The 25,576-nt window shown below is 40.9% G+C and overlaps 1 protein-coding gene across 4 annotated transcripts; it reads right to left on the reverse strand.

Moving 5' to 3' along the window:
• Window positions 1–523: 523 nt before the first annotated feature.
• PEX2 (peroxisomal biogenesis factor 2) lies at window positions 524–24,151 on the reverse strand. 4 transcript variants are annotated; one of them, XM_020787568.3, is made up of 3 exons: window positions 13,267–24,151; window positions 2,694–2,849; window positions 524–1,664 (listed from the first exon to the last, which is right to left on the reverse strand). In XM_020787568.3, exon 3 carries the CDS (start codon window positions 1,645–1,647, stop codon window positions 730–732), a length of 918 nt encoding a protein of 305 aa, XP_020643227.2. In that variant the 5' UTR covers window positions 1,648–1,664; window positions 2,694–2,849; window positions 13,267–24,151; the 3' UTR covers window positions 524–729. The 4 variants fall into 4 exon arrangements, with proteins under 4 accessions (XP_020643227.2, XP_020643228.2, XP_020643229.2 ...); XM_020787569.3 differs by having other exon boundaries at window positions 13,254–24,151; XM_020787570.3 differs by lacking the exon at window positions 2,694–2,849.
• Between the last annotated feature and the right edge of the window lie 1,425 nt (window positions 24,152–25,576).

The following is a 25,576-nucleotide window of genomic DNA, read 5'->3' on the forward strand; positions in this document are numbered from 1 at the left end:
GCATGTGGGGGCGTAGCATGCTCGTGTGGGGTGCAGTGTGGTCATAAGGTCGGCATGGCATGTTTGCACACATGGCCTGGTGCCCTCACAGGGGCACTTGTGGGAGGGGGAGATGATCTGTGTCTGCGGGCCGGTCCTGCCTAGGCCACAGACCGATGCCAGGTTGTGGACCAGGGGTTGAGGACCCCTGGTCTAATAGACGTATCACACCCTTTTGTTTTCCAATTGTCAATGAAAAACTGTCAGTATCACCTTCCACTACTGCTGCCATCCAGTAGCTGGCCTTCAATAATTTCTCTACTACATCAACACTGAAATGACCAATTCTCTGATGATGATGCAACCATTACTTCCAGGAGAGCATCATGTTGTTGTAAGTCAGAAGCAATTTGATAGCACAAAACTCCACCACCCATGTTTGGCTGTCACACTTGTCAATCAAGCTTCAGCCACTTTCAAACAGGTTCACTTTTAATGCCTTTTGTTATTGCAGCATAAATAAAATGGGACAAAATAACCATGATTTCATTTAAAACTTATATTTTTATTACACTTTTATCCTTATTTCTTTAGAGTTGCTAAGCATTTATATAGCAAGGAAAACACAAAAAAGCACAAACTAAACCAACAGAAAGAAAAAGGTCCAAATAATTATAGCTAAAGATGAATTTAAACATTACTATAGATGGACAGATCTCACATGTTACACTTTTCAAAACCTCTGACAGTCTACTGTGTATGTACCTCCTCCATTTCTATCTTATATTTTAAAGGCTGCAGATCTTGCACTTCTATGCCACATTTAGGACATGTAAAATACATATCAAGCAAATAGTTACTTTTAATACAATAATAACAAAAAACATGTGAACAGCCTATGGTATGAGGCATAGTAGGCCATTCCCCACAGAGAGAACATTCCTTATAACATATCACTGAAGTATTTTCATTCCTGGCACATCCTGCCACAGGTAAAGACCAAGAAGCAACTCTGAGTTTGAGTTTTTGTATATTAATAAGTGGTAAAAGAAAAATCAGAAATTCTGCAAATCCATGCCATAAGAGTTCCCTGTTCATGTACTCAAATCCAATATGACGAACTCCTTGTGGCTGGCAGAACACTGATCTGATTCGTAAAATACGTTCCGTGAGAGTTGCAAACTTTCCTTTCTGAAGGAAAATCAGGAAGTTCAGCAACTCTCCAAGTTTGAGGAACCCGACTACTAAGTTAATAAAATACTTAGTCTTTTGGAATGACTCCAGTGGCCGGTTACTGAATAAATCATAACACCTTTCTTCTACCCATTTTCCACCAGTGGTGCAAATCAGATACCATAACTTCTGTTGTTTGCTCAATGTCTGATATGTATCCACCTGGGATAAGTCATTACTATACTGGATGTTCAGAATAGCTTGCCCCACTGTTGCATTCTTGGAATAGATGGTGAATCTCCACAAAAAGAGCCAGAGAAATGCTTTAACTTCTGGTTCAAAGTGAGCCAAGAGTCCAGGTTTAAATCCATGAAAACAGCGAGTACACTGGGACCAGACCAGCTGCTCCAGAGCTTTGTTCAGTTCAAGCGCATCAAGCTGACTTACTCTAAGCACTGGGGTCACTTTCTTGCTGTCATCATCCCGGGATGCCATGGTCAACAAAGAGCTTTCTGTGATAAAGAATACTATTATCAACATAATTTCTACTACATTTTGAGGATTTAAAAGTAATTATTCTGTTCACCTTAATAACAACTAGGCACGTCAGAACATTTCAGAGGAAATCAAGATGAAAGAATGTCACTTACCCAGTCAGTCATAGCAAGCAGAGATTTAAACCTAAATGATTTTACCTGTGCCTACCAGTTTATATATTTACCTTTTAAAAGAGTGGCACTCATAATAGTCTTTATTGGTGATAGTAACCTGACAACTGAAAGTCAATCTGTACTCTGTCAATGTGGTTATAACATGCAGAACATCCCCCCCTCAAACAATATTTTATTTTAAAATGTATCATTTGCTATTCAAATTATTTTGCAGGGGGAAAAAGGTGGTGGCTTACTCCAACTTTAAAAAATAAAATACCACTTCAGTGTTCTACATGTTATGTGTTAGGTTTCCATGTCTACAGCTGAATTAATAATCAAATATGAAAATTAAGAAGCTGCTAAAAAGAGAGAACATTAGTAACTTTCGAGAATTTAAATGTGACTTAACTAAATCAAGCATATAAGCCAAAGTTGCTGCCCTGCAAGCAACTATTAAAGAATGTTCATTGGCTGTGGGCAGGGAAGGATGGCATAGGGAGGTAACCAGGTGGTCAACTTTCCTATCTTAGATAAAGACTTCCCACATCTATTTCATTTATTAAGAACCCCTGTTCATTCCAATGATTCTGAAGCTTTCTGGCCACTAATGGTACTCCGCACAATCTGTGAGCCCAAGCAATTCTTCCTGTTCTAAGGGACAATTTGTTAACCCTAGGAAAACTGTTTTTGAAGCAACATCTTCCTTTTTCATCAGTCTGCTCATTCAAGACACACTGCTAATTGTGTCAAGGAATTCAAGGGTTCTCTGTAACATACATTGAGAACTAGAGGATTTAAGACAGCTGGGCTGTACTGTGCCAAACAATGGATTAGTTTCTTTCAAAACGTAACAGTATTGTACTTTAGTAATTACGTGATAGATCTTGCCTGTATCAGCTGGAAAGATGTATCAGGTGTTGGGCAGCTTGTACCCTTGCAGTATTCTGGCGTAGCCTTTTAACACTTCTTTAGAAGTTACACATTTCAGGCAGTTGTGTCCCACTTTCTCTTTCTGTTCAAGTACAACTCCCTGCTGTCATTCACCTATCAGTTCCAATACAGTATGGGATATGTGTTAATATATGTAATATTAGCAGGAATTTAGCAACTCCAGTAGCTTAGTCAGATCACTGATAATTAGATTGTCAAATCAAAGCTCTATGAATTATTGTCAATAATAATATTCTCCAAAAGCCACAATCAAGCAAAATATGAATTCATAATTGAAATATTATAGATTTTAAACAAAATGTTAGTGTATTTAAGGTACGAATTATAGATCACATGATCTAGGTCTTAAATTTATTTTAAATATTGTTAACCAGTGTTTTAACGTAACATCACATTGCTTTCTCTTTCAGACAATAAAGTGTAATTCATTTTTTCTATATGTTTAATAGTTCTATTACATAAACTAATATAGCATCCATTTTTATTTTAATTAAACTAGGAGTGTTTAATTTTAAGAAAACTTGCAAGAAAACAAACAGTGGGATATCACCAATAAAATAGGTATTTGTTCTGATATACTTTAGCATTGCTTACTGAGTATTGTACAAATTATGAATGAATATATTTTATTTAGAAATGCATTATTGACAGAAATCTATCAATAGTAAAGTGGCCATTGTCAAGGGCCTGTCAATATTAATGTAATTATGATTAAGAGGATAACATGGATTTTAGCTTTAATACCAAATAACATCTCCTACATTGCTGCTATCAATATAAGCATTATTGACCTGTTCTGAGGCTCAGAAGTAGATGTATTACCATTAGGCATATTTGTCAATGCATTCTGCCTACAAAAATTCTACATTTAAATTTACAGGCTTGTAAACTTTGGCAGCAGAAATGTATGTGTCTGAGCAATCTCTAGGGTGTCATTCCTTCTCCCCCATAATTCTGCTACAATAAACTAATTTATGTCAATTCGATGTCATTGCCACCTCACTCCCATTCTTTTTTAAAGCATAATTAGCAGAAAACAAATGACATTTTCCTAATGGAGGGTCATAGACACTCATACTTATGTAAGCTGGCCTTGCATATCTTCAGAATCTAAAGCTCAAGCAAAAAAGATAACAATGTCTAAACCCCTAACATAAGAAGCACAGCTACTGAAATCCATTAATTGCATTCATGGTTTATGCAACATCTTATTAGTGAAACTCTCCATAAACAACACTGCAACTCATTCAAAGTTCTTATTATCCAAGTGCCTGCCTTCCTAAGGCCATTTACATCAATGTGATTCTGTTGTAATATGCAAGCGATAATCAGTAATCACTCATCACAGTAAAAATTGTTTCCAGCTGCCAATCAATGCCACCACATATCCTGCTGGTCACACTGTCTTGCAGAAACATTTCTAGAATCTGGACACCGTAGTTAGAAAGTTTAGGAATATAACAGTCTTCTAGCAACCTTGAAGATTAACAAATCTATTTGGCATAAGCTTTCACAGATTATAGCCCACTTCTTCAGATATAGTTAGAAACACAGTGTCACTTTACAGCATGACCTATTTCTATGTCAGCTCTGCTTGCCCAGAATATGGCAGTACTAGTTGTTTTTCAAATCAAGATTAACATAAATATTAGTACAGTGGTGCCCCGCTTAACGATTACCCCGCTCCATGATGAATCTGCTCCACAACGATGTTTTTGTGATTGCTTTTGCGATCGCAAAACAATGTTTTAATAGGAAAAATAGCTTGACAATGATCGGTTCCCTGCTTCGGGAACCGATTTTTCGCTTTACGCCGATCTAAAAACAGCTGATCGTCGGGTTTCAAAATGGCCACCTGCTGTGCAAAATGGCTCCCCGCTGTTTTCAAGACTGCTTTTTCACTTTACAAGCACCAGAAAATGGTCGCTGGACAATCAGGTATTTCACCCATTAGAACGGATTAACCGGTTTCTAATGCATTCTAATGGGCTTTTTACTTTCGCTTGACGACGATTTCATTCTATAGTGATTTTGCTGGAACGGATTATCGTCGTCAAGCGGGCCACCACTGTACATATTTAGTGGACACAGACACTAAACCTCGGTTCAGGGCAACACATCAGATCTTCCTATCATAGGCAGTGGCAAATAAGATGCAGGGAGTGGAGTTTAGAATGCTTATTTTCCAGTAAATGAAGTCCAGTTCTACATGAGAGGAGTACAGGCATAATTTTGATATTAAACAAAGATTAATATTGTAAATAGACTATATGCACCTTGTGGAGGAAAGAATAAAACTGTATGCATTTTTTGTGGAGCCAGGTGTAAAATACTTGAATTGTTACAACTCGATAACCCAAGTTAACAAGCTTGGGGAGGGGCTCAGAAAACCACTTGCATCATACGGTCCATCTCAGACCTGGCTTATAGGCTAGCCACAGTGTTATATTCCTCACCTCCTGCCTTGGTCCACTACTGGGAAACAAGGAGATGTGTTCCATTGATTTCAATGGCCTACTTTCTCTAGTGGGTACCCAGGCTGAGAAGACAGGACAACCCAGGATGTGGCACCACAGTAAAGCAGACAGGGAGAAACTGGTGGCCACAAAGGCCACCAGGCAACTCCATGCACGAACCAAAGTAAGAACAGTGGACTGTTAAGTATTGCCTTGGCGGGAAATTCAAATTTCTAACAGTAGGTGGCGACGAGGCTGCTTCTTTGTAGCTCTTTTGCCTCAGCAGTTAGAGAGTGTGCGATCGGAGAAGGCTGCCTGGTAAGGTAAGGTGCTCTTTTTTGCTTTTTAAAAACTGTTCTGGGTGTTTTTGCAGCATGGTTTTGGGCTGGAGGGGTTATGTTTCTGTGCTGTGATGGGTCTTGGGGGGTTTGTTTTTTGTTTTCCCCCATTTCTGATGGGTCTTGGGGGTTTGGTTGCTTTTTGGAGTGTTTTCCCCCCATTTCTGATGGGTCTTGCGGGTTTGTTTGTTGGTCTTTGCTTTTTCCCCATTTCTGATCTGTCTTGCATGCTTCGCTTGCTTTTTGCATTGCTCTTTCCCCATTTCCAATCTGTCTTTCATGCTTCATTTGCTTTTTCAATTGCTTTCCCCCCATTTCTGATCTGTCTTGCATGCTTCGCTTGCTTTTTGAATTGCTCTTTCCTTATTTTTGATCTGTCTTGCATGCTTCGTTTGCTTTTTGCATTGGTTTCCCCCATTTCCATCTGTCTCGCATGCTCTGCTTGCTTTTCTCACCCCCCCCCCTTCGGCCAGAAGGGATTAATCACGTTTCCGATGGGTGTGATTTTTTCCCTTCGGCCAGAACGGATTAATTGCATTTCAATGGGAAATGGTGCTTCGATTTACGCCCATCTTCCGGAACAGATTAAGTTCGTAAGTCAAGGCACCACCGTATAGAAAAATCCCTGAATTATGGTATTCAACATGAAGACTCAGGAGTGCAGTTTAACAAATGTTGAAGTAGCTTCAGAGATTTACCTTATTTGTAGTCTTAAAATGTATTGGATACTGTTTACATGTCTCTCAATAAGCATTCTAAGAAGTGTAGATCCTATGGCTAAAGGTTAGACCTATGACCTCTGCTGAAAAAAAATCCATACTCATCACCATACTCTGAACAAAGCAAAAAAAAAATTGAACACAAATATTGTTCTTACTATTCATGGCAAACTGCACTTTTATGGAAGATGATGGATAAATATTCCTAGTTCCTTATGTGAATAATTTCATTGAATGTTGAAGTTTGATTAAACCTCCACAGGAATTTAATCAGATACAAGAAAGTACAGAAACAGATGGAAGGAAATACATTTAATAAGCAAATGGACCTAATCCTGTAGCTCCAGTTGTCCACAATGTTCCACATAAATTGAGACTTTGATTCTGTGGAATAATGTTTTGACATTTAAATCTAAGAGAACTCATTGTATGATTGCATACAGTGCTCTTGATCATCCAATTATAATGAACTCAACTACCAAAACCACATCACCCTATATTTTATGCACTCCATAAAAACAGATTCTATAGTAATGCGTGTCAATGAAACAGTTGTTAGCCCATGCTCGCTGTCTTTCTTCACACCCATATACATGCACATGTGTGATTCTAATGACCTAACAGTATTTTGATTCAGACATAGAGATGTGCACAAAATTACTTAACTTTTGTGACTGACACAACATAAGAAAGATGTTCTCACCCCCCCCCCTTTTTTAATAAGGATAACAGGGCTTATGGGAGGCTTATATTGTACACTTTTTAGCTCACTCAAATCTTTATCTTAAGGAAATAATTTAAGGGAAGTACCATGGGCTTTGAAAGGAAATTAAAATGTGCCTACTAATGTAGCATTAATTTCCTTATAGCATTTTTGCTTGGATCAAGACTGAGCACTGTGCAGTGGGCATGCTTGGAATATGTTATTTCAAACTGGTATTTCCTTTCTTGCATATGTTACCACATTTAACGGTTCTGAGATATTCCTTCTGAGAAATGAATGAAACAGGTGTGCAACATACACACATATATGAAGACCAGCTCTTTGGGTATCACTGAGTTTTCAGAATGTATGCGTGTGTTAATGGTGCATCCTAGTAAACAATATGCAGTGGAATACTAATTTTCCACACTATAACTAGATATATAAAGTTCTATTCAACACATGAATGAGGCATCCACTTTATTGTTTATCACCACTAACATCAATAAAGGCTCCTGCTAAGGTTTCTGTTTGGATGTACTGGGGGAAAACCAGTCTTACAAACATCCTTTTGCCTTCCTCAGCCAACTCTCCCAGATCCACACTGGACCATCCAGAGTCAATGGTGACTCTAATCAACCTGAGTGCTTGTTCACAAGGGGATGGCACACACCCATTTCTCCCAGCCTGTGTCTGCTCAATAGAACTGGACTGTGTAAGAAGTCCCTCAAATGGCCTCATGGCTATTGCTCAACTCACTTTTTGTATATCTACTGTGACATTCTTAAACATGATCTGAATCTGTGAGTATAGTTCTCACCTTCACTTACTGGCTTTTTGCTATAAACAAGACTTCAAAACAACAACAACAACAACAGTGATCTCTTATGGACATTCACTAAAAGAAAGAAAAATCTTTGACAACACAATCCCATGCATCTCTACTAAAAGTCCCAATGATCTGTACATATCCACTGAGGTCCCAAAGAGTTCATGAAGTATACTCCTATGTAAGTGGGTTTACGATGGTAGCCTAAACAGCTGTTAAATTCTTCTTCCTCGTGTATCCCAACTTTCTTCAGATTAGAAGCAGAAAATCAACTTCCTCATAGTTATTTTGGTGCGAGGTAAAACAGTTCTTCTCCAAAGTTTTCAAAAATCTGTGGTATCAATATTTAGAACAAATGTATCTGATTTTTTTTAGTTAGGGTTTATTTTAGTTATTTTATACCAGAATTTTTAATGCCCTGTTCTTTTATGATGTTTTCCAATTGTTTCCAATGCTTCCACTGCTCCTTTAGGATGGTGGAAAAAAAATACAGACATACTGCTAATACCTCAGTCCAAGACTTTGGAGAACTCCTCCCAACAGTTTCACGGAGATGTTCAAAAGCATGGGGGTCAAGACAGAACTGTTGAGTTTATACAAAGGGGTAGAACAGTGTTACCTTCTGAGTTTATCCTGTTCCTCAAAGCACTGGAGCCAAGAAAAAACTTCTGCCAACACGTCCCACCTCAGTATGCAGAAAAAACTAGAAGTTATGGTATCAAATAGGACTGAGAACATCAGAAAAACCAATATGGTCAAATTCACTGTGATCCACACATTCACAAGTGATCTATCAAGGTGGCCAAGACAATTTCTACTTAAAGCCAGAATGGATCAGATTCAATGTCTTCCAAGACTGCTAGAGGTAACATGATGCTTTAAAATTTGACCGGAATCCAAGTGGTAGTTCCAGCTATGTTATATCCAATGAATCAATGGACTTTACTGTGCTGACTGACCATACCACAGGTGATTCAATGGGTCTCATCTGATGGAGGCAGCAATTAGATTTAGGCATTTGCTCATGAAAGATAAATTTGAAAAAGGGTAATCACTGCTAATATAGCAGAATCTAGAATGTTCGTCTTCAGTAATGATTTCACTATAATGATATCAAAGAGCAAAGTATCTTTCACTAAGCAACTCCATGCAAATTTCTGAGATATTGCAGGACTCCTTGAAAGCAAAATTCTTTGTGAATATGAACATCAACCATTGTGACGTTTGCCCCTCGAGGCCCCTGTTTGTCTTCCAAACACAGAGCACACAAAGGCAAACCAAACAACTTTTCACGTGCTGCCACCAGTTGATCACTAAATCAATGTACTTTACTTAGGAAAGATGAAGGTCCATCCAGTTTTCACTTTTTCTTAAAACAGACTTATTAATTACAGATGTTTCTTTAATAATTCATAAGTATTTACTTCAGGTTCATCAAGCATCAATCTTCTATTTAAATCTCACAGGTTATTATTCACCCCTTAGACTAATCACACCTCAAATCTCCCAACTCTCTCTCTCTCTCTCTCTCTAACTCTGACTGAACTCTTGACTGACTCCTCCTCTCAGGCTCTGCCTTTTAACCTCTCTCTCGGCTCGGCCTCTCCACCTCATCAGCATAAAATATGAATAATACATGACTTATTTAGCATAATAAGGGTGAACGCTACATACCTCCCCCCTTAAATATGTTTGTTTGGGAGGGGAAACACATTTTCCATCACAAACAAACATGCATCATTGCATGAAACTTTACTTACCATCTGGCACACTTCTGTAAGCAATACCACATTTATGATAACAATCACAATACCTTTTTACACTAAACATTCCACTACAATTCAATAATATTCTTTACCTTATCATTTACACTGAGGTATTAGCAGCATGTTTATATCACAATCAGGAAACTTTTACATAGATAATTAACCACTAAAATAATAGTCAATTCCGATTTATTTTAAAAGTCCTTGCATCCTTCACGTTTCTGTTCATCAATTCAATTTTTCAATTATTCAATTTTTCACCACTATTTACCAACAGAACATTTATTCGTCGTCGTTTAGTCGTATCTGACTCTTTGTGACCCCATGGACCAAAGCACGCCAGGCCCTCCTATCTTCCACTGCCTCCTGGAGATGTGTCAAATTCATGTTGGTTGCTTCAATGACACAGTCCAACCATCTCATCCTCTGTCGTCCCCTTCTCCTCTTGCCTTCACACTTTCCCAACATCAAGGTCTTTTCCAAGGAGTCTTCTCTTCTCATGAGATGGCCAAAGTACTGGAGCCTCAGCTTCAGGATCTGTCCTTCCAGTGAGCACTCAGGGTTGATTTATTTATTTATTTATTTGATTTATACCCTGCCTATCTGGTCGGTGAGGACCACTCTAGGCGGCTAGAGAATTTCCTTTAGAATTGATAGGTTTGTTCTCCTTGCAGTCCAGGGGACTCTCAAGAGCCTCCTCCAGCACCACAATTTAAAGGCATCAATTCTTCGGCGGTCAGTTTTCTTTACGGTCCAGCTCTCACTTCCATACATCACGACAGGAAAAACCATAGCTGTGACTATTCGGATTTTTGTTGGCAAGGTGATGTCTCTGCTTTTCAAGATGCTATCAAGGTTTGTCATCGCTTTCCTCCCAAGAAGCAGGCTTCTTTTAATTTCGTGTCTGCTGTGTCCATCTGCAGTGATCATGGAGCCCAAGAAAGTAAAATCTGTCACTGCCTCCATATCTTCCCCTTCTATTTGCCAGGAGGTGATGGGACCAGTGGCCATGATCTTAGTTTTTTTGATGTTGAGTTTCAGACCGTTTTTCACACTCTCCTCTTTCACCCTCATTACAAGGTTCTTTAATTCCTCCTCATTTTCTGCCATCAGAGTGGTATCATCAGCATATCGGAGGTTGTTAATATTTCTTCCGGCAATCTTAATTCCGGTTTCGGATTCTTCCAGTCCAGCCTTCCGCATGATGTATTCTGCATATAAGTTAAATAAGCCGGGGGACAATATACAGCCTTGTCATACTCCTTTCCCAATTCTGAACCAATCAGTTCTTCCATATCCAGTTCTAACTGTTGCTTCCTGTCCCACATATAGGCTTCTCAGGAGATAGATAAGGTGGTCAGGCACTCCCATTTCTTTAAGGACTTGCCATAGTTTGCTGTGGTCCACACAGTCAAAGGCTTTTGCATAGTCAATGAAGCAGAAGTAGATATTTTTCTGGAACTCTCTGGCTTTCTCCATAATCCAGCTGTGGCGTTCACCCTCGTGCCCCTTGCTTGACCGTCAAGCCTCAGAGCACATGAAGGCAAACAATCCCCTCTTTTACACTGCTGCCACCAGGTGATCACTAAATCAACATAACTTCAGGAAGATTCAGGTCCACACTTCAAGGTCTTTTAAATAGAACTTTTGTTTATTGATTACAGAAACTTAAACTGATTCACGAAGTTCTTCTGTAGGTAAAGTTATTATTAATAACAACCTTCTATTAGATAATACACTCATAATTCTAATCACTCCTCAGAATTGCCCAAACTCCACACTCTATCCCCTTCTCTCACACTCCACTCTTACTGACCGACTCTGTTACTCTTACTGACTTATAGCCTCTCTTGGCTCCGCCTCTCAGCAACATGAATATGCATGAACCATTACATAACAAAACATGAACCATTGACCTAAAAAATGGGGAACGCTACACATGCCCTTCAATATGTACCAGTGCTTAATTTCATGTAAAAAATGCTTTAAAAACATGTTTTGGAACTTACACTCCCAGGTCTCTAAGTGTTATTATTTATGCATATAGGCGGGTAACCTTGGGAGAAAGGTGCAAGGGAAGGTGCTTGCCTCTTTCAGCCCTGAACTCTAATTTTATTCCTTGTCAAGGACAGAGATAAACACACAACCAGATAGTAAGGAAAACGGCTTCTTTATCTAGGTCCTTCCTTCTTGTATTTTTTTAAATGTTGTTCAATCCACATAAACTTTTTTTTAGCTTCTTGATGTCTCTTGTGATCTGCATTAGTGCATTTCAAACTTTGAGGAGTTTCCACCTACTTTTTTTCTAGGCTTCCAAGTATCACTGCATGTGATGTTATGGATTAACGGATAGGCACATACCCACAAGGAAAATGTGCCATTCTACTGTACTAGTGTTGGTATACGCATAGCATAATCTCACATGCAACGATGTAGCTTTGTCCCACTCTGGCAAAGTTCATGTGGATGTTCTTCAGCATGTGTACAGGCTTCTAAACATAAAGAAGATTATTCTCCAGCAGTAATGGTGGACTGTTATTAAATTCCGTTCCCAGCATTTCTCACCAGTAGCCAAACTGCCTCGGATTGATGGAAGTTGCTGTGCAAGAGCGTCAAAGGGACTGTACTTTGTTCACCCGTCTTGTATAACCCCGCTTATGGTAACTGTTGTTATATTAAACAATACAAGCTTCCTAGGCAGCAATGATGCAGATATCTCATACCGCACCTCAAAAGGCCTGCCTAAGAAGAATCTCATCTATTGCTTTACTGTTTTCTGAGCCATTTCAGTTGGTCTTGGCCTTCCAAATCTTTTCAACTTTGATTCTCAGACTATTGATGTACTACCTTGGACTCTGGAATTTGAAATGCAAAACCCCAGAAGGGGCAATGGTTGAAGATAATCACACCAAACTGAAATCTCAACACAGTGATAGATATATAACTGTTTAAAATAACATGTTCAACAACTGTTGCTAATTCCCTCATCCGTCAAAACTATCATATGTCCCTAAGGTGTGTAGCGGTTAATGCCAGGCTTAAACTAATGAAGTCCTGTTTCAGTTTCCCTTCCCTACTTCGTGGCTGACTTTGCGTCAATGTCTAACTCACAATCCTAGCCTGCTTCACAGAGGAAAAGTGATGGTGACAATGGTAAAGGATCATGCTTATCGCCATCTACATTGTGCTTAAGCGCTTTGATGAAAGGTGATAGTAGAAAGGTCGAGCCATCAATACAACAGCAGCTACACTGCAGGCAAAAGTTCAACAGGTAAGGAGGTCGTCCTTCACCCCTGGTCATGCAGAGGTTGTGGACTTCAATTCCCAGTATCCTTGACGGCTGCTATCCACGCATCTGGAGCCGTCTGAAGCAAATGTATAAAACAGGTGGAGGAGCAGGAACTGAGGACCATTGAGGAAAGGCTTTTTCTAAATTATTATTTTAAAAAGAGGAGAGAGCCCTCTTGTCACGCTTATGCTCGTTAAAAATTTTGGGAAGGGGAGGCACCCTGTCCACACCAGAAAGAAAGAAAGGGGGGGGGGGGTCTTGTCTGGTTCTCGGGCACAACCAGACCCGTCGTCCCGTGAAACGTGAACTGCGACTAGAGGCGCCGTCCTCTCACTCTCTCGCTGTCCCACCGGGCCCGCCCCCCCGCCGCCCCCCCCCCCTCAGCCCTCTCTCTCACCTCATATACTGACCTGCCGCTCTTTTCCTGAGCGGGGGGGGCTACTCCGGGTGGCATAACCTCCCTCTCCCCCGTCGTGCGCGGCCCAGAAAGGGGCGGGGAAAGCGGCGAGAAGAAATTGGGTGACCCGGATTTCACATCGAACACAGAGTTCTCCCTCTGAGATGCCTAGAGAGGCCGAGCTTGATTTCCCCCCCCCCCGCCCATCTCATCTCTACGGCGCTGCATTATTACCACTGCTAGGGGAACCGACAAGCTTACATCTGATAAGAAACAGGAAGAACTAGTGAGAGTCCTTGCAATTTCCTAGAGCGGCCGCTCGTGGCGTGTCAGCTTCTCTTTTTTTTCACGTTGGCCCATAGAGATAGGAAATGAAAATTACAAATGTTAGAAATACCTGGTTTAAAGTGCGTTTGTTTTCTTCCAGGGTGGAATTGAGAGCCGATCACAGAACTATTGGAGAAAACCAGGATTTTATCAAAGTTTTGATCGAGGAAAGAACACCCCAAAAGGAACAGTAAATCTCATTTGGCGCGTTATATCTAACTTGCTCATTTTCCAGTAGAGAAATGAGATTGGGGTTTTCAAGCCTTTGCAGAGGCAACGTGTCTAAGCCGCTCAGTGGACCTTTTCGTATGATTAAGTTAACGATGTTGGTATTGCTACTGGAGTGCTCATTTTAATAGACATTTGACACAAGCCCAATATTAAATATAGACTCCAATGCAAGGTCGTTGTATATTCTTCTCTAAGCCCCTGTCAGACCAGCTGTCTGGATACAATACCAGTGGGCCGCATAAAGTAGCCGTTTTTAGCCTTTAGAGCTCTTTTCAATCGCTAGTAAAATAGTGTTCTTGTTTTTCCATTTTTTTCCCTATAGGCAACACTCGCGCCCCGAAGAACGGCTATTTTTTTAAAAAAGAGTATAATCCCGGAAATTGCCTAAACAAGTCGTAAAATAAGATAGTGTCTATCCTTCTTATATCTGCGGATTTGGTACGGCTCTTGGAGTGCTCAGAAGATGCTACGATGCCACGCGCCTTCAGCTGCTTGACGAACATATCCAGCGTCCAATCATATGGAAAGGAAGCCCGAGGGGTTTTAACCAATGAGGTGTGAGCGCAGAAAAGGTTTCGGAACAGCAGCTTCTGTTTAGGAAGGAGGGGGTGGGGAGAGAGGGGGCGTTTTCCGAGCTTACCTGAAAAACCCTGACAAAAAGAGAGGGCTCAAAAGTGAGCATAGAGGTTGGCATTCAGCGACCCAATCTCCTTGTTGGGTGATTCTCTCTTGGCGGGGAAGGATAACACCAGGAGACACTTAAGAGTTGTATTATCCCTGAACGTGGATATTCTGTTTGAGCCATAACAATAAATAAGAGCAATAGGTAGAGCTCTGGCCCATGAATTTATCCCCCTCTTCATTTTTAAGGCATCGGAATTAGCATCTATTACCATATCCGGCGGGTGTTTTTTTTTAAATCAATAAAAAAAATAGGCACGCACTGTGAAAGGTTCATTGTCTTCCCTGAATATTTTGCCAATGTGCTTAATTTTGTGATCTCAAGTTACAATAGGAAGAGTATGTGTGCTTTCGTACACTGTATGATGCTTAATATCATGTACTATTTGTTTCAGCTGTTGAGTGCTCAACCTGTGCTGGCAACTTTGACACCTGGCGTCAAGATATCTTTTTTTCTCATCTCCCACTCTCTTTTTAAAAAAAGCAAACCCTTTAACTCTTTCCTTTTTAGCTGGCGCCATTTCTTCCTTTCCTTGGTAAACTGCTTCAGTTCAGTCTTACAGTGCAGGTGAAGAAGTGGAAGGTAACTTCATGATATCTCATACTCAATTTTTCTTTTTGGTTTTAAAAGTGCCACAGGCTTCTATTTTTGTTTTCTTTTTTGTTTTGTTTTCAACCCAGTTACTGATTCCCAGTGTGGTGTAGTGGATAGAGTGATGGACTAGGACTCTGGAGAGCAGGAATCGCTATTCTTTGTTGGAGGGTTCTAAACAGATAAGACAGGCCTCCATCATAGCTGGTTTAGCTTTGGATTCCTGCATCAGCAGGGGATGTGATTACTTGAAGCTTGAAGTCCTTTGTTGTTGTTTGTGACCCCATGGACCAGAGCATGCCAGGTCCTCCTGTCTTCCACTGCCTCCCAGAGTTGGGTCAAATTCATGTTGGTCGCTCTGATGACACTGTCCAACCATCTCGTCGTCTGTTGTCCCCTTCTCCTCTTACCTTCACATTTTTGCAACATCAGGGTCTTTTCTCATGAGATGGCCAAAGTATTGAAGCTTCAGCTTCAGGATCTGTCCTTCCAGTGAGCACTCAGGGTTGAAGTCCTTTACAGTGAGCTAAAATATGCCACTATTTTTGGGGCCCAGTCTTTTGTCTTTGGTTGTATGCACTTTTATGTTTCCAAGATGTTCTCTGAAATTGAATTTGATCCTTGGGATAAAAGAGGCTTCCTGCCCTTGTAGTAGGGTGTACTGCTGAGCAGATGTACACAGGATTTCACTATTCATGTACAGTATTTCCACAAAAGGACACTTTCCATCACTTTTCTTCCCAGTCTGCCTCCCCACCCCCACCCCGCCTAAGTCTTAACTTTCCTATCTGTGGTTTGATAGTAGATGCTATCTGGACGAGACCATCTTCCTTTAAAAACTCTCACCAACAGCATTACAGTACATTCAGCAGACACTGTTTCCCTCACCACAGCAATAGCATATACAGTTCCACATCTGGGTCTCTTGTTGGGAGAAATGTGGCATATAAATAAAACTAAAAATAAAAAATCTGTGGAATGTCAGTTCTCCTGAACAGATAGATAGTTGTGTACAGAGTGCTGTTATCCTACTCATGTTAATACTTTATGCTGTCAGCATTTTGCGTTATTGAAATTCCTGCATTTACCTTTCCTCTCTTGCCTTAAATGCTTGAATCTGATGAGATTACCTTCTCCTTGATAAGTGTATTAGTGTTATTTATTTATTTATTTTTTAAAGTGTAGGATTATTTTTAACTATCAACAGATTTTCCTTTTTTTAAAAAATGAAGAACTTTGGAAAATGCATCTTTTAAAGTTTTGTCAGAGGAAAGGTATGTATAGAATGTACATTTGAAAAGCTGCAAAAATGGAGCAAGATAACAGTTGAACAAGATAGAAAACCATCTTTCCTCTCTGTATATTTTGAAACTTGACAATTCACTGTCACTTTTCGTCTAGCCTGTTGGCTAAGGTGGATGGTTTCCCCCCACTGTTTCTTTCCATCTCTCCAGGTGCCTTTTCAGTTGCTGAGGCTAGCTAGCTAGCTAGCTAGCTAGCTAGCTAGCTAGCTATTTATTTATTTATTTATTTATTTATTTATTTATTTATTTATTTATTTATTTATTTTATACCCTGCCTATCTGGTCGGTGAGGACCACTCTAGGTGGCTAACAACAGTAAAATGATACAATAAAAAAATATAAATAAACAATTCTAATTAATAAAAACACTACAATACATTACACGAAACACAAAACAAAACAGTAAAGAGGAAAGAGGGAGGTCAAGAGGAATGTGATGGAAAGGCCTGCCCAAACATCCATGTCTTCAGTTGCTTCTTAAAGATACTCAGTGAGGGAGACCCGCGAATCTCAGGAGGGAGATTGTTCCAGAGGCGAGGAGCCACCGCCGAGAAGGCCTGATTTCTTGTCTTTTCCTTCCGGGCCTCCCTCGGCGTTAGGCTCCTCAGCCTCACCTCCTGGCTCGCACGAGTGACACGGGTAGATCTTGATGGGAGAAGGCGTTCCGCCAAGTATCGAGGCCCTAAACCGTTAGCTACCAACACAACACTTTTCTACATATCTCTTGTTACATATATTAGTTCTCTATTAAGGCCCAGCCAATCTCTGATGTTGCTCATCCAAGTAATTGATCTTCTACATGTACCATCGATTTCCCCACCATCACTGTACAAATACAGTAGGAGAGAATATGTTCCCAACAAACACATGAACTACATAATTAACCTTAACAAAACAAAAATTACTGTGAAAGCAAAAGATGGTAGAAGTAGGCTGAGGCAAATAATTGAAAATGCATGAATTCACACCACAGTGATATCCTTAGAGGTAAACAGATTATAACAACAGATGGGTATGAACTGGTATTTTGGCAGTCTGTAATGGTTAGTTTTTTCAGACAGACAGGTGTTATGTGGGTGCCCTGGCTCTCCGGCCTCCTTGTGAAGGGGTTCGCAACCTCCCTCTGGCGGTCCCTCATTTTCGGCGGGAAATAATAACGGCTTAGTCTTTATAACTTTCAAACTATTAACTTTATTCTCCCCAATGTCCACCAGCACTTCACTTGTAGGTATCGACGGTTCCAACTTGGGCAACAGGCCACTGGTATCATCAACATAACTTTTATCATAGTCCCATGGACTCAACGGGGTTGTGTTCCACGCCATCCCTTGTCCTCCAGTCGCGGGGGTGGGGCACTCCTGATTGCACAAATACTCCCACAGCGTGAGTGTCTCACCCATCCCCTTTCATCGGGACCCTCAGGAAATGGACAATGGGTTTCTCCCCACTCATGCCACAGCTCAGCTTCTCTTGGTGCCACTATGACAGTCCACTCGTGGGTTACCACTCTTCTTGATCTTTCGGTCTCACTCTCCGGATTCGGTAGGAGTCCTCCCACTTTCAGGTTAGGAAAGTCCCTTAAGAGTCCTTGAGTGTGTACCCTTTCAAACGCCTTCTTTCTTTCCTCTTGCTTCTTTCATATTCTTCCACCACAGTACTAAACCACACCACTCCTTCCTCGCTTTTATCCTCTTCCCATGCTGACATCTCCTGCTCCGCCCACTCCCCTTCTACCAAACAAACCTCCGTCTTTCCCGCCTTCTCCTCAGCCTTCAAATCTCCCGCCCTTTCCTCTACAGATCCTGTCATCTCCTGATGTTCCCCCTTTTTCATCTGTTCCTCCGGCTTGACAGCCAAGGACGGCACACTCTTCGCCTCTGCTCCTTCACACTCCTTCAGTGGGTGCCCACTCAGAGGAGGAGGTGAAGCAGGGAAGCCTGGGATGCTGCCTCTGAGTGAGTGCCCTCCAGAGGAGGCAAGGCAGAGCAGGTAATCTGGGGCTCCCACGGAATATCTGTGTATCTGAAGAACAAACCATTACAAATCACCAAACCAGTGACTTATGCTCATCTCTATAGCACTTTTCACTGTGCCCTGGACCTTTCCACCACTGTACTCTTTTTGATGTTCATCACAGAATCACTGTTAGAAGAAGTAGAAAGTATCAAAACTGAGATCCTTTATTTTCCTGTGAAAACAATGGATGTATTGCATTTAGATTATTTATATTGTACTCTGCTTGCAGCAGTGAAGTGTTTGGCACTGACTGATTTGGTGTGGTTGGTCTGAAATGTACAGTTGCTCGGAACAAAGAAAATTACAGTCTGCTTTTTGAGAGGGAAGGGAATGTTTGGCTGAGGTTAAACCTTCACACATGAAATGGCGGAGAATGGGCAGGAGTGTTGGGATATAAGGAAATCAGGGCACAGGGAATTGAGAGGCATAGAAGCTGAAGAAAGTGCAGGTTTGATAATGGATTGAGAAAGAGCATTCTGAATGGGTATGTGAAAAACCAGTCTTGAAGAAAAGGGCGAAAACGAGAGTGAGTTAGAGAGAGGCCTTGAAGAAACTGCGCAGCAATGATAATCACAAGGAGCAGGAGGCTTGTAGCTATACGCTCGTACTTTAAGCCTGTTGATAAATGGAGTTGAAATGTGTTTTTCTGAAAACTGAGCAAAGTGAGGATCTCTCCAACACACCTGAAAACTAAAGCTCTTTGTTAATATGACATTTTTCCTTGAGAGAGTTGGAGAGTGTTTTTACCAGTGGCATCAGAAATATCCCTGAGGAGTCCGTACCTGTCATGAAATCCAAAGGAGATTCAGATGCAGAACCTGTCCCTCAGCTCAAAATCCCTGTCACAATTTGATATCTCTTCTGTTTTAAATAGCATTTGGTTAAAAGCAGCATTTTTTTCTGAACTGCCAGTACTGTATTAAGTACAGGAACATGCATGTCAGAGAAACAACTGACATCTTGGACCAGCAACCAGGCTATAACCCTGGACCATTTGCTGCAAGTTGTTAACTGCTATAAACTCTTTGTTGACGAAAACCTGTGAACAAACCTGCATTTCATAATTCTACACTTGCATTAATATAAAAATATGATTACAATGCATTCATACAGTTTTAACAATCTCCAGGCCTATTCCCTCTTGTGCTTGTATAGAAACTCATTTTCATAAACATTTTTGGAGCACATGACCTTGAGTATGACCCTGAAGATTAATAGATATGTTGTACTGGCTCTAATTGGCCTGTTCGCCCCTTGATACGTAGACATGATTCACATTAAAGCTAATGGGGACTATGTGTATGCCTAAAGGTTAAGAAATACTTTGAAAGACTCTATTACAGTGTGTGGTATTAATGACGTCCTAATTGCAGAGGTGCTGTACTGTAAGCTTAGGAAAGAAAAAGAAAGAATAATGGGAGGGAGTGGGTAGAATTTATGTCTGCACAAATCTCAGTGTACCCACCATGTAAAATTCACGTCATGGCGTTTGAATCCAAAGATTTACTTGGTAACTCTGCATGCCTGTCACTTTCTCAATGTCTTTTGTTACTTGTACAAGACATTAGGTTAGGCCAATCTGAATACTGTATACAGTACTGTGCTATTCTAACTGGACATTTTTATTCATTTCCTTCATTTGCATAGGTGATACTGTTGCAGAGAGCAGCTGCTACTCCTTCCTACCCTGTTAGGATATCTAGGCAGATAGGATCCTTGTAGGGTAGATGGAGATTTAGAAGAAATGAGGCAAGACTGAAAGAACTGGTTATGTTTAGCCTTGAGAAAAGAAAATTGAGGGGTAACACTTTTCAAATACTTGAAAGGTGGTCATATGGAGGAGGGTCAGGATCTGTTCTTGATCATTTAAGAGTACAGGACATGCAACAATGGGCTCAAGCAATAGGAAGCCAGATTTAGACTGAATATCAGGAAAAACTTCTTAACAATTAGAGCAGTACTACAATGGAACTGTCACACACCACCAGTTCCCCCGTTTGTTCTTCCACACAACCCAGGTTCACTTTTGGGTATGACATTTACTTTCCAACCCTTTCCGCTGCCACCAGAGGCCTTATTCCTCACTCTATCAAATATGACTCTTAAATCAGTGTTATTTCATAAAACAATGTTTATTTAAGTGTTTATAAGTTAATCATATAAAGTAAATCATGGATGGTCTTATTTTATTCATTCAATAAACTGTGCTTTTATAACATTTATATTTGCTTATTTACAATCATGTTAATCAAGGTATGTATTCATTTCTTATCTTATTCTCTCTCTCTCTATTCTTCTCTAACACAAGACTTGTCCTAACTGCCTAAACTGCTTCTGATATCCTTAACTGAACTCCCTAACTCAAACTCATATCCCTAACTCTAACTCTTACTGATCTTTAACTGTCTTTCATTCCCTTTATATTTCCTTAGTTCCGCCTCTTCTGTTCAACCATTGGCTCCTGAATCAGGGTTCCATTGTGATGGACAGGAGTGGTTACTGACCTGTCTGTCACAGAAACCAATTGCTTTGGGAGGTGGTGAGTTCTCCAACACTGGAGGCACTCCAGAGAAAATTGGACAGTCATCTGCTTTGATTTGGATTCCTGCATTGAGCAAGCAATTGGACTTGATGCCATTATAGGTCCTTTCCAACTCAATTATTCTATGATTCTATGGAGCTGATCAAAATATTCTCTCTGTGTACTTTCCTTAATTCACTTTTATTACTGCCTCATAGTTCAGTGGGTTATGTGCGCTCCATGTTCCACTCTGGCTTTCCTCCACTTTGTAATGTGGGTAATTTCTTAACGAATTGAGAACCAATACACTTGCAATCAGCTTGTCACAGGTGTCAGTTCTGTTTCTCCATATGTGTTGTCCTCCCACATACACCCTTGACTAGAACAACATTTAAGCATCAAGAGTTTTCATATTCAGTATGTGCAAACACTTGGGCCACCTCTTACCTTAAGGATACAGGTGACAGAAGCGAAAAGAAGCTAATGGCAGCATGCACATATACATCTTTCTGTTCCAAGTCTGGAACAGAAATGGAACAATGGTGGATTGCTCACATAACAGTGCAGTTCCACAAACTACTCTGGGTATTTTGGAACACACACATCCAGAAGAAATGTCAGTGGAAAGAATGTTATAACAATTGCTAGTTCAGATGACTTTCCAACTTTTTCATCGTCCTGTTCAGTATTATTTCTGGAGTTAAGTTTTCAGGGTAAGTAGTCATTCCTCAGATGCCCAAAGGGATCACATTGGAAGTAAATCGATGTTACACAGAGAAATGAAACTTGGACACAAAAAGAGAATAATTGTCTGCCTCGTCTGCCCAGAAACACAGTAAATTAGTCTTGTAGTTATTCAGGTTGAAACAATTTGGTTCTAAGTATGGACTTGGGGTTTATTATAAATTTAGTATCTTTATATCCATGTCTCAGGTTCTAAGAAGGTTCTAAGATCATCATGTGTGGTGTGCTGGCATGTGGACAGGCCTTAATTGGTCAAGCTTTGTCCTGTCCTGACAATATGGGCAGTGTTAGCAAAGTCTCAACCAGCTGTGGTGAATGGAGGGAAATGCAGGAAGAGCATCTAAGGAAACCTTTTATTGGAGCATGTGCTGAAAATAAATCCGTCTCATAACAGTTTCTGACGGAGGCATGCTGATTAATGCAAGCAATAACGAAACCTGTTTGTATTTATTTTGTTCATTATTTTTATGTCCCATTCTGTTTTTCTCACAAGGAGCTCAAAAAATATATGGTCCTCTTTTTTATTCTCACGGCAGCCCTGTGGGGTAGGTTGCGTATAGGAAGAATGACTGAGAAGAAACTTGAACCTGACTTTTCTCCAACCTAGTCCAATACTGTAAAAGTTGTTGTTGTCCACCCTCTTCTTTCTAAATAACACAGAACCTAGATCTAACACCTATCTTTTTTTAGTCAGGCAAATTCACACATGAGAAAAGTCTGTAGTAATTTACCACCCACAGTTACAAAAGTGTCATAGAAATTTGTAGTTCCACTTCCTCCCCCACCTCATTTGGGTTCATGTAAGAGCTCTCTAGTCTCTTTGCTTTTTCATTATTGTTAAAAAAATTACTCTTGTCTTTGTGTAGGTCAAGCCCTTTTGTTAATTACATCAAGCCAGATTTCCACTGAGACTCCAGCAGTAGTTCTGTCAGCATGTGATCTGTCAAGGCCCCATGAAACCTTCTTCAATAGCTTTTGTAAGTTTAGTGCTTTCGCTGTAGACTTTCTTGTTGTACAAAAGGAGAGCTACTGCGTTCTGTTTTGATCAAAGTCCTATTCATATGAGTCTTATCTTTTAATTTAGTCCAATTTCTGTTCTTTTTCACATTTAGGAAGATGCCTCATCTGTTAAGGAAAGTAATGTGATCAGGAATTCAGGTGTTTATCTTTCTTTCATGTTAAGAAATGATAAGTCAAATGTGAAACTGACTTCACTGAAATATGCCAAAGCAACGTATAATCAATGCTTTCAGAAGTTGATATCATGGCATGGTAATTTTGGAGAAATTTCTTTCTTCATTGTTTCTGGAAACTGCAGAAGGATTGTGGCTAATTTTAGAAATCTGTTTGTCTTGCATTCTTTGTATGGCTTAATTTTCTTGCTGTGGATCTTTTTCTGTCTCCTGATAATTTAAGCAAGACATTGTGAAAGGGATAAAGATACCAAATTTATGGCATTATTATCTCTAAAAATGATTTTACAATGAAGGAGTGAACTTTAACAGCTGTCTCATTTCACTACGTCCATTTGCTGAACAACAGCCATTTGGCATTTTTTTTAGAAAGGTGGGAGAACAAACTGATTTGTCTGGTTTGAGGTCTCTGTGTATGCTTACTAAAGTGGTGGTTTTCCCTACTGCCCAGTATGTTATTAAAGCTGCCACCTGTAATAGCAATGGAAGTGGGGGATTCCATTTCCCCTCTACTTTGTGTTAAATTTGAAAACTGAAATCGGTCCTGCACTAGATGTGGCAGCATTAATTCAGTCCGGGGGAGCGGGTAGAGGAGAAAAAAGGAAGTTCACAGATTGCACCTGCGGAAGTGGCAGGTTTTAGAAAACATCAGAAGAAAAAAAGCATACAGAAGTATCAATTTTCTTAAATACACCCCCCCCCCAAAAAAAACATGACAACCTAAGAGGTCTTCTCTCGTACCTTCGTCCACAGCTAATGAAAAGTCATACAAGTACTGAACCTAGCATAATATTGTGGTTGTGGTTGTTGTGTTTAAAAGTCGAGGACTTCAGCCATCTCGGGATGAGCTGCATTGCTCACCCAGCCTGGAAATAAAGAGATGACACAGGTTGTTGGGTTAAACCTGGGCCACAACTTTATTAACTACTTAAATTGAAACCCCAATCAACAAGAGGGCCTACCATAGTGCGATCTATCTGGAAATCCGGTGTAGTATTTACCTCTGGATTCAAAAGCAGGGTGAGTTCCTATTTCTGTGTTCTAACCAGCATGTGTTCATTTATAAGGGTATCCCCAGTGCCACAACCCACCGAGCCTTGTGACCCTAGGTGAACTGCAGCCTGAGAGCCCCTTAATAAAACTCCAGCTCCCGTCGGAGCCCTGTCGTCTATCAAAAAGGGGGATATGATGTTTTGCACCATGTGACTTACCAGGAACTTCCTAAAAGCTCATCTCCTCACACTACTTGCCACGGCATGGGGCTATTCATATGCCCCAAGCACGCCAACACAGCCAAAAACGTCAGCCCCAAGGCCCCCTTGTAGATCGTGTAAGAAAAGCTCTAAACCTGCATCAGATAAGTGACCCTGTCACTCCTATATAGATTTGGGCGATGGACTCTTATGTTGGGGTGTCTCAAGACTGACCCCAACCCAGCCAGCATAGCTCTGGACAGCTCTCAGTTAACACCATGCCGTGCCCAGTCAATGTACCTTGGGTCACAATTTGCCCACCATATCAGCCTTGGTATAATGTTTGACCAAACCAACTTCACTGCTGCTAATTTGGCCTTTGTAACGTGGAACTCATTAATCACCTGCAAAATAAGTGACTTGCCCGTTCTTTGAACCAAGTCATTTCCACCCAGGTGAACAACTATTACATCTGGAGGTAACGTCGGAGAACCCTGGGACACCAGTTCCATGAACTCGCCCTAGAGCATACCTCTCTGGCTCCTCCATTCCAACATGGCCTGTGCACCCAGGCCTAAATTACGGCCCCAACCAGACCGCAAAGCGTACTTCTCCACCCAATATATGTAATTGTGGCCATACAAAACCACTCTCAACCAGGCCTCTGCCAACTGGAAGCCTGAAAAAGAAAACAAAAAACCAACATCTATTGCGGAAGAGAACACAAATAGGTCTTGAACTTGTAGGAAAACCACCGCCCCATCTCCCTGGGGAATCATGTTATTAACTGATTCACCAGCTGGATAGGACAAATGATGAATAAGTCGAAACTCACCCTGGGCCTTTTTGGGGACCACTCCCAATGGGGAAGCTCAGAAATTTGGTACAGGTGACTCAGAAAAAGGACCAGCCACCCGCCCTTCTGAAACTTCTTTGCTATTTTTCCCTAACTACATCTTCCATACCCCTTACAGATTTCAAATTGTTTGCCATTGTAGACACTCTAACACCCTGCACTGAGATCCGGAATCCAAAAGTAAATCCATCTTGTAAATAACGGGCAGCCTCACAGTCTGGATATGACAGCAGCACATCAGCTAATACAGATATATTAATTGGGCTGCGGCCCTTTTGAAGCAGGCGATGAACCTGGTGGCTGTTGCTTGGGGCTACCCCCTTCCCTGTTACCGCCTGATCCTGGGCATCCTCTGAAACAATTAGCTGACCCATGGGGCACTCCACAAATAGTACATTGGTGCCTGAATCTGCACTGCTTTGGGGCACAGGAGCCTTTGGCATTGAATTCCCAGCAGACCAGGAGGGGTTGAACCACCTGGCCCGCCGAAGTGTGGGTAGTATTATTAGTGTTGGACCTTTGAATCAAATGACCACTATCAAAACAATCCCCCAGTGCAGGAGGAGAAGGAGTAATCAACTGCAGCCACAAGCCATGATGATGCATGTCCCAGCGCACCTCAGGGTGTATTGCTGCTTTCATGTGGAACCTCTGATCGTAGAGCA

Source organism: Pogona vitticeps, chromosome 4 (assembly GCF_051106095.1).
Source record: "Pogona vitticeps strain Pit_001003342236 chromosome 4, PviZW2.1, whole genome shotgun sequence".
NCBI classification, from domain to species: Eukaryota; Metazoa; Chordata; class Lepidosauria; order Squamata; family Agamidae; genus Pogona; species Pogona vitticeps.